The sequence below is a fragment of the Papio anubis genome, chromosome 1 (genome assembly GCF_008728515.1).
Source record: "Papio anubis isolate 15944 chromosome 1, Panubis1.0, whole genome shotgun sequence".
Classification (NCBI taxonomy): domain Eukaryota; kingdom Metazoa; phylum Chordata; class Mammalia; order Primates; family Cercopithecidae; genus Papio; species Papio anubis.
The window spans coordinates 132,113,911-132,130,680 of NC_044976.1; the positions used below are offsets into that span (position 1 = coordinate 132,113,911).

A 16,770-nucleotide genomic window follows, 5' to 3' on the forward strand; every position below is an offset into this window, starting at 1 on the left:
AGCCAATGGAGAGATAGTAAAATTGAAATCCACAGACTATTTGGATCCTAAATTTTGCTTCATCATGACTCCCTTGTTGGAAATACTTTATTGACTCTGTATAATGTAAATAAGATAATTTTCGTGAAGCTCATTGAATGCATCTGAGCTCCTTGGCTCAAAAAAGGCTAAAAGTTAACTGAAATAGCTATGTTTAAGGGTATATTGTCTTTACAATGTGATAATCATTACCAAGTGGGCAGTGGGAAAAATAGCGACCACTTATGAGCCAAACCAATCAACATTAAAACTGATTTCCAGTAAGTACAGTTGCTAAGTGATTATAGGACAGCCTGGATACAGATGGGATAGACTACACTGATAGTTAAGCTCAAAGCATTTGCCTGTTAACAGCCTTGAATTGTGAATTTGAATGCCAGTTTTCATAGTGTTAGTAAAATCATTAAAAGAACAATGATTAGTAGAAGAGTTGTTTACAAACTTTAAAGTATCAATAGTTCTGAATTAATTAATTCAATTTATAAATTATCCATAAGTCATACAAATAGCCACTTTGTTTGTACCCTTTCATGCCCCTCCAAACTCCCCCAGTCCCTCTTTCTAAACTATCCACTTCTGTTGAATTCATTGTAAAAATGTGTACCTTTTGGGGAACTGAGATGGGAAAGATGTTGTGAAAAGCAGGGTTAGTTTACAATAATGGTTCTCAAACATTGGTAAAGTCACCTAGACTAATACAACCACTGTGGAAAACAGTGTGGAGATTCCTTAAAGAACTAAAAGTAGAACTATCATTTGATCCAGCAGTTCCACTATGGGGTATCTACCCAGAAGAAAAGAAGTCATTATACAAAAAAGATATTTGCTTATGCATGTTTATAGCAGCAAAATTTGCAATGCAAAAATGTGGAACCAACCCAAATGCCCATCAGTCAACGAGTGGATAAAGAAACTGTGGTATATGTATATGATGGAATACCTCTCAGTCATAAAAAGGAATGAATTAATAGCATTCACAGCAACCTGGATGGGATTGGAGACTATTCTAAGTTAACTAACTCAGGAATGGAAAACCAAACATTGTTATGTTCTCTCTCATAAGTGGGAGCTAAACTTGGGATATAGGTACACCAGAATCTCACAGATCACAACTAAACAACTTATTCATCTAACCAAGTGCCACCTGTTCCCCAAAAACCTGTGGAAATAAAAAATTTAAAAAAACAAGATAATTATTAATCCAGTTTTTGGTAAAACAGTGAAGTGACATGGTTATAGTAGTGGTGGTTTAAATCAAGGAATAAATGTTGCAAAGTGAAAGGAGCACCTCCCACCACACAGTTCAAAAACAGTCACAAATATGGCAGGCTTGCTGAGAGCTTTCATTCATCATTTATTGTCATGCACTTGTATGATTATTGTATACTGTACACATTTTTATTTTACAATGATTTGTGGTCATTTTCCAATGTGTTTATTGCAGTTCAGGGTGGTAGATGGCTGGAGCCTATCCTGGCAGCTCGACACACAAGTAAGGAATTAACCCCAGACAGTGTGCCATCCCTTTGAAGGGTGCACTCACACATGGTCCCCACACTCATTCAGACTGGGGCCATTTAGACGTGCCAGTTAACATGCACATCTTTGAGATGTGGGAGGAAACTGGAGTACCCACAGGAAAAATCATGCAGACTTTGGGAGAGTATGCAAACTCCACACCGACAGTGACCTTGGCTGGGAATTGACTTTTTTCTTGTCATCAGTGTTATCACAAAATGACATTGCATGAACCAGCATTATTTGAAGACTTGCTGTATTCTGATTTTTTTTTAACCTTTCATCTTTGAGTCATTCGCACCAAATATAGTTCTTAGAACGTAATAGGTATTTACTACATACATGAATAAATGAATGGATGTATCATTCATTCCTGGGAAATGTGGTCAGTGCAGTGATGGAATTCCAATCCTGAATCCAAATCCTGACTTTATTAGTTATTTAGAGCATAACTTTGGGCAAACTGTTTAAACTCTTTGAGCCTCAACTTCCTTTGAGCCTGCATTCCTTAGTACATAGTAGGTACTTAAAAGTGGTAGCTACTGTTAAAATATGCTGTATTTGCATCTTAGAAGAACATTTAACATTCTTGTGATATCTTTATGGTCAAGATGGGAAATTTTGATCTAGGTGATATTTCAGTTAATTCATAAGTAGATAAACCTACATTTTTACAGATTTTACAGAAGGAGCTTTTTATTTTAATAACAACTCAGTACAGGATATTGATAGCATGCTGATACTTTCTTGGAAGAATTTCTTTGGAAGAATTTCTTTTGCTAACGAGGAGCCTAAAAGTTCTTGATTGATTAGTAGGCAAATATTTTTAAAGGAGTTGATATAAATTATTCAGCTGGATCCTAAAACTCAGTTACATCAATTCAGAGTTGAGGTGGGATAGGAAGAAGCGAAAGTAATGGTTCAAAATCGGTTTGTGTGAAAGGACTTAGGGTTTTAATTACACTGGGCTCAATATAAATAGAGTGTAATATAACTGCCAGAAAAGCTTATGCGATGTTAGACTGCATCAGTAGAACAACAGTGTCTAGAACAAGTGAAGGAATCATCCTTTTCCATTCCGTAGTGGTCATGCTACCTAAGAAGTACTGTGGCCAATTCTGGACATCACCTCTGAGAAGCATATTGATAGGAGAGTGACCAAATATGCTAAAGGAACTTCAGACTATGCTATAAAGAGGGGCAGGTGAAATAATCAAGAAACTATAACCTTGAAAAAGAAAGCCTGGGGTAAGGGGGATGTTAGATGTCTTTGGACATTAGAAGAAGGCTTACTTAGACTGTTCTGGATAGTCACAGAATCCAGAACTAGTATCAAAAGGTAGAAGTTTGTTTGTTTTTTTGTGTTTTAAAAAGGAAGCACATTTCTAGTTAAAACAAGGGGAAACTCTTAATAATTAGGGTGGTAGAGTTACTGGAGGGGTCAGGGAGTAAGTGTTCCACCAAACAGGAACATTAGTATGTGGATATTTCACTAATACAATAGCAGGGTCGGTAGGGGTTGAATTGAGATTCTCTAACTTAGGGGAAAGTTCTTAACTTTGATTTTATTCATAGCTTACTTTCATAAGTAGAATTTTTGGCACCATGCTTGAAAGAAAAAGTAAACACTTTTTTTCAAAGTTAGTTTCCAAAAGAAGAAATAAAATTTCTTAGTTATCATCAACTCTTCGTTTGACTTCCCTCCCAAATTGCTATTGTTTTCTGCTTCTCTCATGTTTTCTTAAATACTCATCAGGGTGAGTTTTCTTAAGTTTAGTTAGACGTTCCACTAGGCCTCTTACCTCATTTGTGGCAAGGTTTGGTAAACATTTAGTTTGAAAGATACAACTGTAATGAAATATAGCCTCAGTTGTAGCAAAACTAAATTTTGCACAATGGCTTTAATTGGTGGTATACCTTTGAAGAGTTTGCAGTATGCCCAGGTGCTACAGCATACCATATGAGAATCACTGGGTAGCAGTGATTTCTGGGGGTGAAGAATCGAGGAGAATGGAAAATATATTAAGGGATCAGAAAAAGATTCTAGAGAGACGTGTCTGTTCCCTGTTTTCCCCCAACACTGATTTCCCCAAATTTGGAGGCAAACTACTACATCTCAAAGAACGGCTTTTCCTTTAGAACCACAGGCTCCTTAACTATACCCTTTTTCATTAGCCTTACTTTCCTCTTGCATTTTATCCCTCCAAATACAATCTTTTGTGCTTCTCTAGGGAGATTCCCTTTGTGTTGAATTTTAAGATTATGAGTAGTGTAAATTATGTGGGTTGCATCATAAAACAAAGTGTGAACACACACAAAATCTTACTGATGAGTCAAGTTCCTAAGCACTATTAATAAGTTGAAAGTGTTAATTAAGGCTGGGCGCAGTGTCTTATGTCTGTAATCCCAGCACTTTGGGAGGCCAAGGCGGGAGGATAGCTTGAGCTCAGGAGTTTGAGACTAGCCTGGGCAACATAGCGAGATCTCATTTCTACTAAAATTAAACAACAAAAAGAATTAGCCAGGTGTGGTGCCACATGCCTATAGTCTCAGCTACTCAGAGGGGCTGAGGTGGGAGGATTGCTTGAGTCCCGGAGGTCAAGGCTTCAGTGAGCTGTGATTGCGCCATTGTACTCCAGCCTGGGTGACAGAGTGAGACCCTGTGGAAAAAAAAAAAGTGTTAAGTAAGTAGGGAGTATTTGCTTGTATGTATATATTTTGTTGTTTTCCCCAAATCCTTATGCCTCTGAAGAGGATATACATTGATGAATGAATATATTAGGGAGGGTAGGGAGAAAGAATAGAAGTTTTTACATATAAATACAAATAGAAGTATTTTAAAAATAATTTTTTCTTAGCTTAATTGATACCCTGCCTTCTGGAATTGTGAAAGGCTAATAATGAATTTGACTATTGAGAAAGAGAATAATTCCCACTTCATTTGAAGTATTCCCTCATTGAAAACACCAGTTTGCACCATCCAGAAGGCCTTTTTACTTCAGTTATTATCTGAGTTTAAAATTTGTTTTTAGGTGTGTTATATTTATTTCTACTTCATATATGCATGTAATTATAGAGTTTTTAAAGCATATAGAACACTATTGTTTAAACAGTTTATAAATAAGGTACTTTTATACTTATAAAAATTGTTTTTGATATGTGCAGGTTACCATGCTACAGATTTGAACACATCAGTACACTGTTTGTACTTGCTTCTATGCCTAGCATTTTTGTTACATGCATGGATCTACAAAGAAATGGTAGTTTGTTTCAGAGCTGCATGTAGCAGGCATATGTGTGATGTATTTTTATTTCAGCTATTATTTCCTGTTTTTTAATTTTCAGCATGCTGGAACAGGATTCCAGGAGAATGAACCCTAGTGTGAGCCCTGCAAATCAGAGGAGGCACCTTCTAGGATTTTCTGCTAAAGAGGCACAGGACACATCAGATGGTGTCATCCAGAAAAACAGCTACAGGTTAGATGGCATGCATCTATCTTTTGGCCTAAGTGATTTAATGAAGCTGAAACAAGAGAATTATCTGTAGTATAACATTGCATCTAAATTGTTCATGTATCATTTTGAGTAGCAGAACACATAAATTACTGAAACCATTAATAAATTTTACTTTTAATATTCTAAAACTAAATTTACTTTGAAACCTTTTGTAGTTTTAAAATTCCTATAGATGTAATGTTAAAATCTCAGTTTGTATGCATTAATATACATATTGAAATATATACATATTATATACAATGTCTTTAATAGTTATTTTATCTATCATGTGTTTATACATATAACACATCTAATATTTGTTACTGTCTCATCTGTGGATGGATATGATATGGTGGAATAATATGATTGAACCTATTTGCAGTCATTAGGTAAAATCATTTATACTCATTTATTGTGATCTTTGTTGAATCCCTCCCTTGTTGCAATTTAATAATGACTTGATAAATTTCCATATTGCTTGTCAATAGCAAAAGGCTTTAATTGCATAAAAATGGAATTTCCATATTAGGTTAACTAGAAGAAGGTATAGTGGACATTTTTATAGTTGTATACTTTTTGATAAACATTTCCCTGTGTTATTTAGAATTTGTATTAGAGCCAAATGGGGCCAGCTCCTTTACTAACTAACAAGGCAAAGAGAGGTCACAGTATGGTAACCCTTGCAAAATATAATGCTTGAAAATTATTACACATTTGTTTACTTTTATCTCTTTAAGGATTTATAGGGCAATCATTCTTTCTGATTTTTACTGTTACATCCATACTGTTGAAAGATGATCACCACAATCCTGCAGGCTTGTCTCCACTTAGCCTTCCTGAAAAAACTGTTATTTTTGTGGAATGCAGTATGCTAAGTCAGTGGAGGACCCAAAGGATTTTATGGCAGTAGCTGCAATGCAGCATAGCAGTGGTAGATGTCATAATGTTGGAAAACATAACATTTCCTGTGTTTTTACATGCCAAAATTCATCATACTTCTTAAATATTGACCTTGATGATCTCTTAACAGTGCCCTTGAGTATTGGTAGAGTTTAATAGTATCTTTAATTTTACTAAATAATTTGTCCAGGTTTGCCCTACATGTTCTATAATTTTGAATTCTGTTAGTGTCCACATAAGATCCATCAAAAATTAAATTTAAACCTAATAGCCTTTGGATTTACAAGAGTCGAGATGACTTCTTGCTAAAGAATAGAACAAGTTATGGATTGAATTCTTGAAATTACAGTTCAGATAAGCTTTACAAGAATATTATTTCTTCTGCACTAACTACAGCAAATAGAAGCCTTCACTTTTTTGTTCACATTAGCATAAGATAACATGGTGGCTCCCAGAAAGCATGGTAGTCTGATCATACTAGTTCAGCCTAGAAGTCTGAATGACTTTCTGGCTGAAATTTATCAGCTTTCAAAGTAGTACATGGAATGCAAACTATTTTCTCTCTCCCTACTCCAAAGTCACCATCGAGTGAATGATCTGGGTTACTGGTCTTGGGAAAAAAAAACAACCCAGGAAAGATTATGGATTCTTGATTACATGCAGGTCTCTTGAAATATTATTCAGCAACCTGAGACATTTAAAAAAATGCCAGTCCATTAATTTGATGTTCTTGCTTTTATCAGTATAAATACTGAATAAAAGATACCAAAAAATGTTTGTGAAACATTTGAAAGCACCTAATATTACTTTGTTCTGTGTTCTGAACTGAATTTTAGATGTTTTATCTATTTTCAGCCATGATACCGATACATTTTTTAATGCAGCTTACTTTATGTTTCTTTTTCTAAGGAGAGCTATGAGATATGGTTCCAATAAAAAAGTAGATTCTAATCCCATAGTTTATAATATTGTATTAGCATATCATTTAGTAATTAACTGCATATATTTTTTCAGTCATAGAAATGTGTGGCATATAAATAGTATGACCATATAATGTTCTATCAAACTGGGACACTTTTAAGAAGGAAAGGTACTGCTAGTAATAATTACATGAGAACATCAGTACTGCTGTCTTGGATAAATGGGAAAGGATGGTCACCCTATATATATAAGATGTCACCCAGAACTGATCTTTACTCCAAGAATTCTCATTAACTCTAGCTCCCTAGCACTGTCCTTTACTTCAGTGATTTATTTGCTGATTTTTTTTCTCTTGGCATAAAATGTTTGCAAGCAGACTCGAACTCTGACTGTTTCTGGGCTAATGTAATGTTGGTCTAATTGTCTCCAGATTGCATGTTGGCTGATTTTCTCTCTCCTTTAACTCCACCCAATCCTTGTCCTGGTATTTCCCCTATCAGACTTTTTTTTTTTTCTTTTCTTTTCTGAAGAATATTTTTGGCTGATAGAACAAAGCCAGTTAGCACAGATGTGCAGAAATTGTTACTAGAGTTCAGATCAGAAATACATTTTCAAAGGCAGTTTTGGACTTTTCTCATGGACTACAGTGTTTGTATTTTTCTAAGTATGCAGGCATGATTTTTAAAATAATGCGTATGTCATAGATTTATAAGAAGAGGTGCTAAGCAGCCTTTTCTTACAGGCATTCAGATTTATCAAACACAAGGCAGATTTTTTTTTTTCCTTCTCACTCAGTGCTTCATTTTAGGCTGATCCTTTTGTGTTTGCAGTCATTACCTGTGCACCAACATGTCTTTTTTATTCCAAACAACTTAAACCTGCTTAACCCTTACAGCCGCAAGAGAGGACATTGAGAATATTCCTGGTGCAAGTTGCAGGGAAGAATGTTCTATATATCCTCTGCTGTTGTTTCTTTTCTCTCTTATGGGGCATAAATAGATATCTCTAACTTTTAACTTGAAGTTAACCTTCCACTTTGCCAAAATTATTTCTGTTAAGGGGCCAGTGCTTTCTGCCATCTTACTTGCCCTTTCCTCAGCATTTGGCTATGTGGGTCTTTTGCTCCTTGAAAGACTTTCCTTTTGTATTGCTACGTTTTTTTAGTTTCCTTTTTTTATTGGCTGCTCCTTCACAGTAATCTTTGTGGGCTCCTTTTTTACCCAAATCTCGAGGTTTGGAACTGTGAACTTTTAAAATTTTCTTTCTGCCTAGGCGACTCATCCATAATTTCATGCACACTCCATATCTGTATATCCTGATGACTCTCAAATTTATATTTTCAGTCCAGACTTCTTTTCTGAGTCTCCAAACTCACATATCCAATAGTCTCTTTGACATCTCTGTTTTAACATTTCAAACTTAACACGTGCACTGTGGAACTCAGTTCTTTTCCCTCTTTTACTTCCAACCGATTTTCTACAGCTATGTTTTTTCCTTTCCATTGCTTAAGCTAGAAATCCTGATTCCTGTCTTTCAACAAGTGTTGTTGATATTCTTCCCAAAAATTGTCTTGAATTGGTCCACCCCTCTCTGTCTCTGCTGCCGCAAACCTAGTCCATGCCATTATCAGTTCTTGCCAGGATTGCCATAGCTCTTTCCGAATTGGTGTCTTAGCTTCCCCTTTTGCATCCATTGAGTCCATTTTTGGTACCATGGCAAGGTATAAATGTAAATTGAAATGTATCACTTCTTTATTTGAAACATTTTTGTGACTTCTTATTACATTTAGTAATTCCTTATTATGACCTGGTCTCTGTCTTTCCAACCTCATCCTGTTCCCCCTCTACCTCCCCGCTTGCTTGCAACTCTTCAGCCAGTGGTCTTTTTAAAGTTCTTTGAGCCCACCTTTCCCCCATCTGCCTCTTTTACGCCTAGAACGCTCTTACCCCAGTTTCTATAGAGGCGGCTTCTTCTCATCATTTAGGCCTTGATGTAACTACCATCTCCTTCTCGGACCATTTTATCTAAAGTATATACTACCATTGCTTTTCCATTTCAACCATTTGCTTGTTTCTCTCATAGCACTTACCAGGGTTTGGATTTATTTTATCCATTTATTTTCTTCTATTTGGTCCATCTTCCCCATTAAGGTCTTTGGGGACAGAAAGTTTGATTCTCTTATTCCCTACTGGATTCTCAGCACCTAGCACAATACCTGGCACACAGTTGGTATTCAGCAATTTTTTGTTGAATGAATAAATGAAAAGTGTGAATCTCACTATATTCAGTTTTATATGTTTACATGTTTTCTTTTGAGATATTAGCATATCTAGTTTTCTAAATCCAGATCATCCTATATAAAGAAATTCAGGAGAGGTGCAAGTTTTCTTAGTGGGAGAGATTAAGATTGCAGACTGAAGAGCACAAATAGCAGTAAATCTCAAATTCTAACTTTCAACTCCAGTTTTGCTTCCTACATCACACCTTGGATATGAATTCACATGATCTATATCAGTGTGACGGCTAGCAAACTATGTATTTTTGAAGCAAATAGAGTAACTAGTTAATGTCAGTCACCCTGTTGTTTTACTAGTGGTTCAGATTCTTCCATGATCCCATAGTATATATTCGGCTTTTCAACTCTTTCACTTTTCTTCTGCCAAGCATTTTATGTCTTACCCTATCCCTAACACACACACACACACACACACACACACACACACACACACACTTCTACCTGTTTTATGGGTACTATCCAGTTTTATTATCGTAGAACTGTGAATAACCCCAAAACTTTAGTCTGGTCACATAATACCGGTTGATTTTCCCCTCAATTACCCCATTACTGTGTTACCACCTCTGTACCAGCAGCATTGTGCATGTCTTAAGCTTGCTGAAGACATGATGAACCATGTGTTATTGTATCCCGTATTCCAAATTAATTGCTTAATAAATGGTGACTAGACAAATGTGAATTACCATCCTGTCTCTGTAGAAAATCAGAAAATGACATTTCATGTAAAATAAGTTTTTATATTTTATACTTTATCTTGCAGTATGTTCTGTTTACTATATTTCCATGAAAAGTTAACACTAATGATGATTTTCTTATAGCAAACTTCTTAGGAATTTAAGATATAAGGAAACAAACTTTGTGCATCCATGTTTCAGATATGATCATTCTGTTTCAAATGACAAAGCCCTGATGGTGCTAACTGAAGAACCATTGCTTTATATTCCTCCACCTCCTTGTCAGCCCCTAATTAACACCACAGAGTCTCTCAGGTGAGTGTTGTAGATTATTGCAGAACAACTCAGAACATCTGAGTTGGTTCCCATGTTTCGCTTTGGAACCTAGGCAAGTAATTGGTCGGGTTCACTAAGTGACTGAGAGAATCTCTGAATTGTTTGTTGGGTAACTGTAGGCATATTAGTCGTCCAGTTTCTCCACCAACCTGATAGATACGGTGATGGGTCTATTTTATGTGATGGTTGCTTACTTAAATATGTCTTCTTTGAAAACTACAGAATGAAATTAATATTACAATTTCAGGGTGTTAGGCTTATAGTTGGTAACATTCATAGCAGAAAGTACCTTTTTCTTCTAATTAGGAAGATAATAATTTGTGGATATGTGATTCTGGAGATACTTTACCGTTAGTACACACTTCTTTATCAGCTTTTCCCTTAATTTTTTTTCCTGTGATTTTGGACCTTATCCTTAAAACCTCAAAAGCTACCTCAGGTTTTTTGTGATAGGCAGTAATGAACTACAGTTAAATAAACATAGTTTAACATCTTCACAGCTGCTGTAAAAAGTAAGCAAAATAAAGGAAGTTATATGTGAGCTACACTTTTATTTCCTGTGTTGAAAAATTTGCATTTTTTTTTACCCCCAGCAATTGAGTTCATTCTTTTTCTTCTCCCAAAAAAGCAGGATTTTCAAGAGGTTTTAATACATCTATTTGTTGTTAGGGGTCCTATGACTTTTATTTTATTTTTAGACAGGGTCTCACTCTGTGCAGTGGCTTGATCATAGCTCACTGCTTTCCCAAACTCCCAGGCTCAAGTGATCCTCCTGCCTCTGCCTCCTGAGTAGCTGGGACTACAGGCACATGCCACCACGCCCAGCTAATTTTAAAAAAAAATTTTCTGTAGAGACAGGGTCTCACTGTGTTGCCCAGGCTAATCTCAAACTCCTGGACTCAAGCAGTCTTCCCACCCAGCCTCCCAAAGTGCTAGAATTACAGGTGTGAGCCACCGTGCCCGGCAAGGAAATACTTTTTTTGGTTGAAAAACCTTAACATCCAGTGTTTATATTTGGGAGGTATTTAGCTGTAGTTTTCTTTGAATTTTGAATGCGTGGTTGACAGGTTTACCATGTGAAAATGCGTGTCTTATTAAAAATAACATTAGGTGTCAACTTTTTCAAATCAAAAAGCAATATTGAGTCATCAGGCACTTGGAATGCACTTTAGAACCTACAAATGATTAGATTCATTTCCAACCACAGGGTGAAACATTCATTTCTGTGTTTAGTTAATTTCTATGTTTAATCAATTAAACTATATTTTATAGGTTAAATCATGAACTTCGAGGATGGGTTCATAGACATGAAGTGGAAAGGACCAAGTCAAGAAGAATGACAAATAATCAACAGAAAACCCGTATTCTTCAGGTTTGTTTCTGCTTGTCTTTGAACAATAGTTGGCATATTTGTTGGAAGGCTTCTCCCAGCTTGCTCTGTTCCCTGGAAAATTTGGTAAGCTTAAACTTCAGACACTTCTCACTGTCTCCTGCTGCTTCTGATGCAGCTGTCATTGCCACTGAAGTCCTCCTCCCAGGTTTTATAGCACTAGTTTAGGTTTTATAGTATTAGTAGTTCCCTGATCAGGCATCATGCTATTTCTTGCTCTCATCTTCAAATTTACTTTCACGCCAGGAGTTCCTATGCATGGATATCTATATCAAATGTCTTTGGCACAATGGTATAATAAATAATACTGCTTATCTCCTCTCTTCTTAGAGCTTTTCAAAAAGAGAATGTTGAGACATGGGGCAGTTTGGAAATGAAGACATATCCATGTAGGGCATTTCTGAACTTAGACATGTCCTACTCTGGGTTAATGACAGGTCTTACTTAGAATCTGTTACATGTGTGTTCTATCTCAATGCTGTTTGCCACAAAACACCATTAAGTCATTCCATCATTCATCAAATATTTGTTGGTAGAACTCAGACCAGCAACTGGCATCTGCAAGTTCCCAATAATGAACCAAGGACTGTTCTTGAACCTGAAATAAAGTAATGGGTATGATATAGTCCCTACCTTAATGGATCTTACACTCTAGTGCAGAGCTAAACAATAAGCAAGTAAATAAATACACTAAAAATTAGAGCTGAGTTCTCTAAAGAAACACAAAGCAGCATAGGAGGTTAGAAATTGAATCGAGAAATGAGTGACTAGACTCAGTGGTCAGGGAAGGCTTCTCTGAAGAAGTTCCACTTTAAGACAACATCGTCAAGGTAATTAATGCTAGCTGTTTTAACAGCCCCAAAATCTCAGTAGCTTAATGGAATAAAATTTTTTCACTTGCACAAAATTTGACTTCACTTTCTAGGATTGCGTTTCTCCAAGCAGGGAGTGAGGGATCCAGGTTCCTTCTATTGTGTAGTCCCAACAACTTGAAATTCTTTGCTTCTTGCTTGGGATATTAGGGAAGAAAGAGTTTGGTGTATTGTGCAAAATGTTTTAAGAATCAGGCCTGGCTTTTAGCCAACGTTTAGTGGGCTAAAACTCTGTCACTTTGCCCAGCCTACTGTAAGAGAGACTGGGATCATGTATCTTCTGTGTGCTCAAGAAGAAGACAAGGGTTTGGTGAGAACATTGCTTTTGCCATAGGCAGAAAAATCACTGAAATAACAATGTAAAGATTTAGGGGGGTCGGGCGCAGTGGCTCATGCCTGTAATCCCAGCACTTTGGGAGGCTGAGGCGGGTGGATCATGAGGTCAGGAGATCGAGACCATCCTGGTTAACACGGTGAAACCCCATCTCTACTAAAAAGTACAAAAAATTAGCCAGGCATGGTGGCGGGTGCCTGTAGTCCCAGCTACTCAGGAGGCTGAGGCAGGAGAATGGCGTGAACCTGGGAGGTGGAGCTTGCAGTGAGCCGAGATCACACAGTCTAGCCTGGGCGACAGAGTGAGACTCCGTCTAAAAAAGAAAAAAAATAGATTTAGGGGAAAATCTGGAGAAAGAGCTTCTAGACAGAGGGAACAGCAAATGTAAAGACCCTCAGGAAGGAACAGTTTGTATATTTAAGGAACATGAAGAAGCTGAGTACAACTGGAATGCAGGAGCTGAGGGGAGAGTGGTAGATGAGATTGGAGAGGCAGCAGATGTAAGCTCAAAGAAAACTTCATAGGCTTTGGTGAGAACTTTGGATTTCATCCTGGGTTTGAGGGGATGCCATTGAAAGGTTTGAGTATGGGAGTGACTTGATATGATTTATATTTAAAAAAATTAGTAGTTACTCCATGACGTGGACCATGATGGGGAGTATGACTGGAAGTAGGGAGACAAGTTAAGAAGCCATTTTAGTGAGCTAGATGAGAGAGATTGTTTGTGGTCCATACTAGTGTGGTAGTCATGAAGGTGGCAGAAAGTACTTGGATGCCAAATATATTTTGAAAGTAAAGCTGATAGAAATTGTTGAAATAATGATAAATCCTATGCTTAGGTATTGGATGATTGGTGATACCATTTACTGAGACCAGTCCTGGGGAAGGAGTAGTTAGAGGTGGAAGTCAAGAATTTTAGATGTGTTAAGTTTGATATGGCTATTAGGCATTCAAGTGGAGAAGTCAAGTGGACAATCAAATATCTGGGTCTGGAGTTTAGGAGAGAGGTTGAAACTGGAAGTTTAATTTGTGGTGCTACTACCTAGAGAGAAACACAGAGGAAAGAAAACAGAGTGAGGTACCAAGTTCTGGGCCATCTCCAACATTACAGGCTGAAAGAGAAAGAGGAACCAGTACTTGAAAAGGAAGAAGAGTAACTGGCCAGTAAAATAGGAGAAAATGTAAAATAGTGGTGTTCCAAAATTCAAGCAAAGAAAGTTATTAAAGAAGGGGATGTAACAGTTAATTACAGGGACCAAGAGAGCTAAGAGATGATGATTAAGATAAAGAGTGAGGAATTACCTTGGAATTGACCATGAGAACTTGTTAGTGATCTTCGTGAAAGTTCTTTCATTGGAGTGGTAATGGCAAAAGTCAACTAAAGTGGATTCAGGGAAGTAATAATAGAGGAAGTGAAGAAAATTATTTCAGGGTGATCCCTATACATGGGAATAGAGAAATGGAGTAGCTACAGGAGTCAGAGAAGAGTTTTATTTTTGGATGGGAAATACTTCACCAGGTTTACATGTTTACATGCTAATGGAAACATCTTAAACTGATTATTTCATGACTAATTGGAAGCAGTATGTGTTATGTTCTAAAGTACATTAAAAGGATAATAAGAAACGTGGGTTTTTAACCATTATGGAACTGTTTTCATACATAAAATGAGGGCTAGTCCAGGTGAGCTCAAACTCTGACATTCTGAAATTCTGTAATAATCTACTGTGTGCTTCCCTTGGCCTCTCCAACAACTTTTTTCACCTAATATAGTAGGCAACTTTATTAGTTGTTAATACTAATAGAGGCTGCAGGTAGTCATTCACAATATCACATATACCCCAAAGTCCCAAAGCTGCTTATTGGCATTGGAATGTGGAGTCTAGTACTTCAAAAATTCATGTCTGCCAAAGCGAACACATCAGCTGCTACCATGGTCAGAGGAAAAATGGACCTTGTCTCTCTTCTGCTTTCCACATCTGAAGCAAGTGTATCTTATTGGCAGAATCTAAATTATATCCAGAGCTCTGGTGGCAAAATAGTTTGAGTGATATAGGTTTCAGGCGTCCGTCCTTTACTATACAGAAGAAGAGCACAGGAGTCAGGAATAGATCATTGCCAGTAGGTAATCCCACACAGCTAGTATAATGAACTTAATGAAAAATTAGATTACAATTCTTACCCTAAATGTTTTTTTTTTTGGCTTTACCATTACATGTAATTTGTCATGTTTTTCTTTCCTGTTCGTTAGATAAATCAATAGAGCATTTACTGTGGAACGGGTGCTTGGTATTGTTTGATCTTAAAGGAATTCTAATGTAAGAAAAAGAATTTTGTTTTAATTTTACTGTCTTTGTTCATTTGAAGGAGATGTGTAGTTTAAAGTCTTATTTCATTCTGTGCTATTTTGGGTACATATCTTTCTGTAGGGAGCTTAGATATGCTTGGAAATGTGAGAATCTTAGCTACTATAGAAGGGAATGATGGGGAAGAATCTATATTTGTCAATAGTAAAGAAGTTCCTGGTTAGAGGAAGGAGAAGAATTATTCTGCTTTTATGCTGTTGTCAATGCCAAGCATATTAAGATTTAAAAAAAAATTCTGTTTCTTAGTGTAAAGAGCCTATAACTGCTGTCCTTTTTCTTTTCTCATTTCAACCTTTTTTTTCTTCTAGTTTACATCTTTCAGTTGCTAAGAGTATCCAAAACTCTTATAAAATATTCTGTAATTTTAGTGAACTGACATTTCTTTGAAATATCTGTTGTATCTGAGCATTATGTCTTATAAAATATTCTGTAATTTTAGTGAACTGACATTAAGTCTTATAAAATATTCTGTAATTTTAGTGAACTGACATTTCTTTGAAATACCCGTTGTATCTAAGCATTATGTCTTTGATTTGATTTGTCCTATTTCATAGTTCTATCCTCTTCCTAGACTTTGAGTTTTTAAAAAAGGTAAAGGGGAAAATTAATGAAACATCTCTCAAAATGAAGGCAAAATAAGGACATTTTCACATAGAGAAAACCAAGGGAATTTGTCTCCAGAAGACCTGTGCTGTAAGAAATGCTAAAGATGTTTTTTTAAAAGACTTGGGTAAATGATACCAGATAGACCCCCAGATTAACAGGAAGGAAGAGCATCAGAATGGGCAAATATTTGGGTAAAAAGACCAGACCTTTTTTTTTTTTTTTTTTAAACTATCTTTATCTTGTGTGTGTGTACTTAAATGTCTTTAGAAGACTATTGTGGTTTTTTTTTTTTTTTGAGACAGGTCTGGCTCTATAAGCCCAGGCTGGAGTCGTCTTGGGATCTCAGCTCACTGCAAGCTCCGCCCTCCCAGGTTCACGCCATTCTCCTGCACCTCAGCCTCCCGAGTAGCTGGGACCACGAAGTCGCCACTTCCTTGACTAGTTTTTGTATTTTTTAGTAGAAGCCCAGGGTTTCACCGTGTTAGCCAGGATGGTCTCGATCTCCTGACCTCGTGATCAGCCGTCACCACGGCCTCCCAAGTGCTGGGATTACAGGCGAATACCTTGACTTTTTTTTTTAATTGTATACTTTAAGTTCTCTGATTTATCCATTGCATAGCGTGCGGGTTTGTTACATATGTATACTTGTGCCATGTTGGTGTGCTGCACCCATCAACTTCGTCAGCACCCATCAACTCGTCATTTACATCAGTTATATCCCAGTGCAATCCCTCCCCCTCCCCTCCCCATGATAGGCCCGATTGTGTGATGTTCCTTCGAGTCAAGTGATCTCATTGTTCAGTTCCCACCTATGAGTGAGAACATGCGGTGTTTGGTTTTGTGTTCTTGTGATAGTTTGCTAAGAATGATGGTTTCCAGCTGCATCCATGTCCCTACAAAGGACACAAACTCATCCTTTTTTATGGCTGCATAGTATTCCATGGTGTATATGTGCTACATTTGCTTAATCCAATCTGCCACTGATGGACATTTGGGTTGATTCCAAGTCTTTGCTATTGTGAA

At 36.8% G+C, this 16,770-nt stretch overlaps 1 protein-coding gene across 4 annotated transcripts in view; it reads left to right on the plus strand.

The window, feature by feature from the left end:
* ATF6 (activating transcription factor 6) overlaps positions 1–16,770 on the plus strand; it is a 200,166-nt gene that overhangs the window by 68,505 nt on the left and 114,891 nt on the right. For all 4 annotated transcript variants that reach the window (XM_003892980.4, XM_009185668.4, XM_021926202.2 and 1 more), the window contains 3 exons: positions 4,903–5,034; positions 10,045–10,158; positions 11,452–11,551. In XM_003892980.4, the coding sequence (XP_003893029.1) occupies positions 4,903–5,034; positions 10,045–10,158; positions 11,452–11,551 (346 nt within the window). The remainder of the gene's footprint in view (positions 1–4,902; positions 5,035–10,044; positions 10,159–11,451; positions 11,552–16,770) is intronic.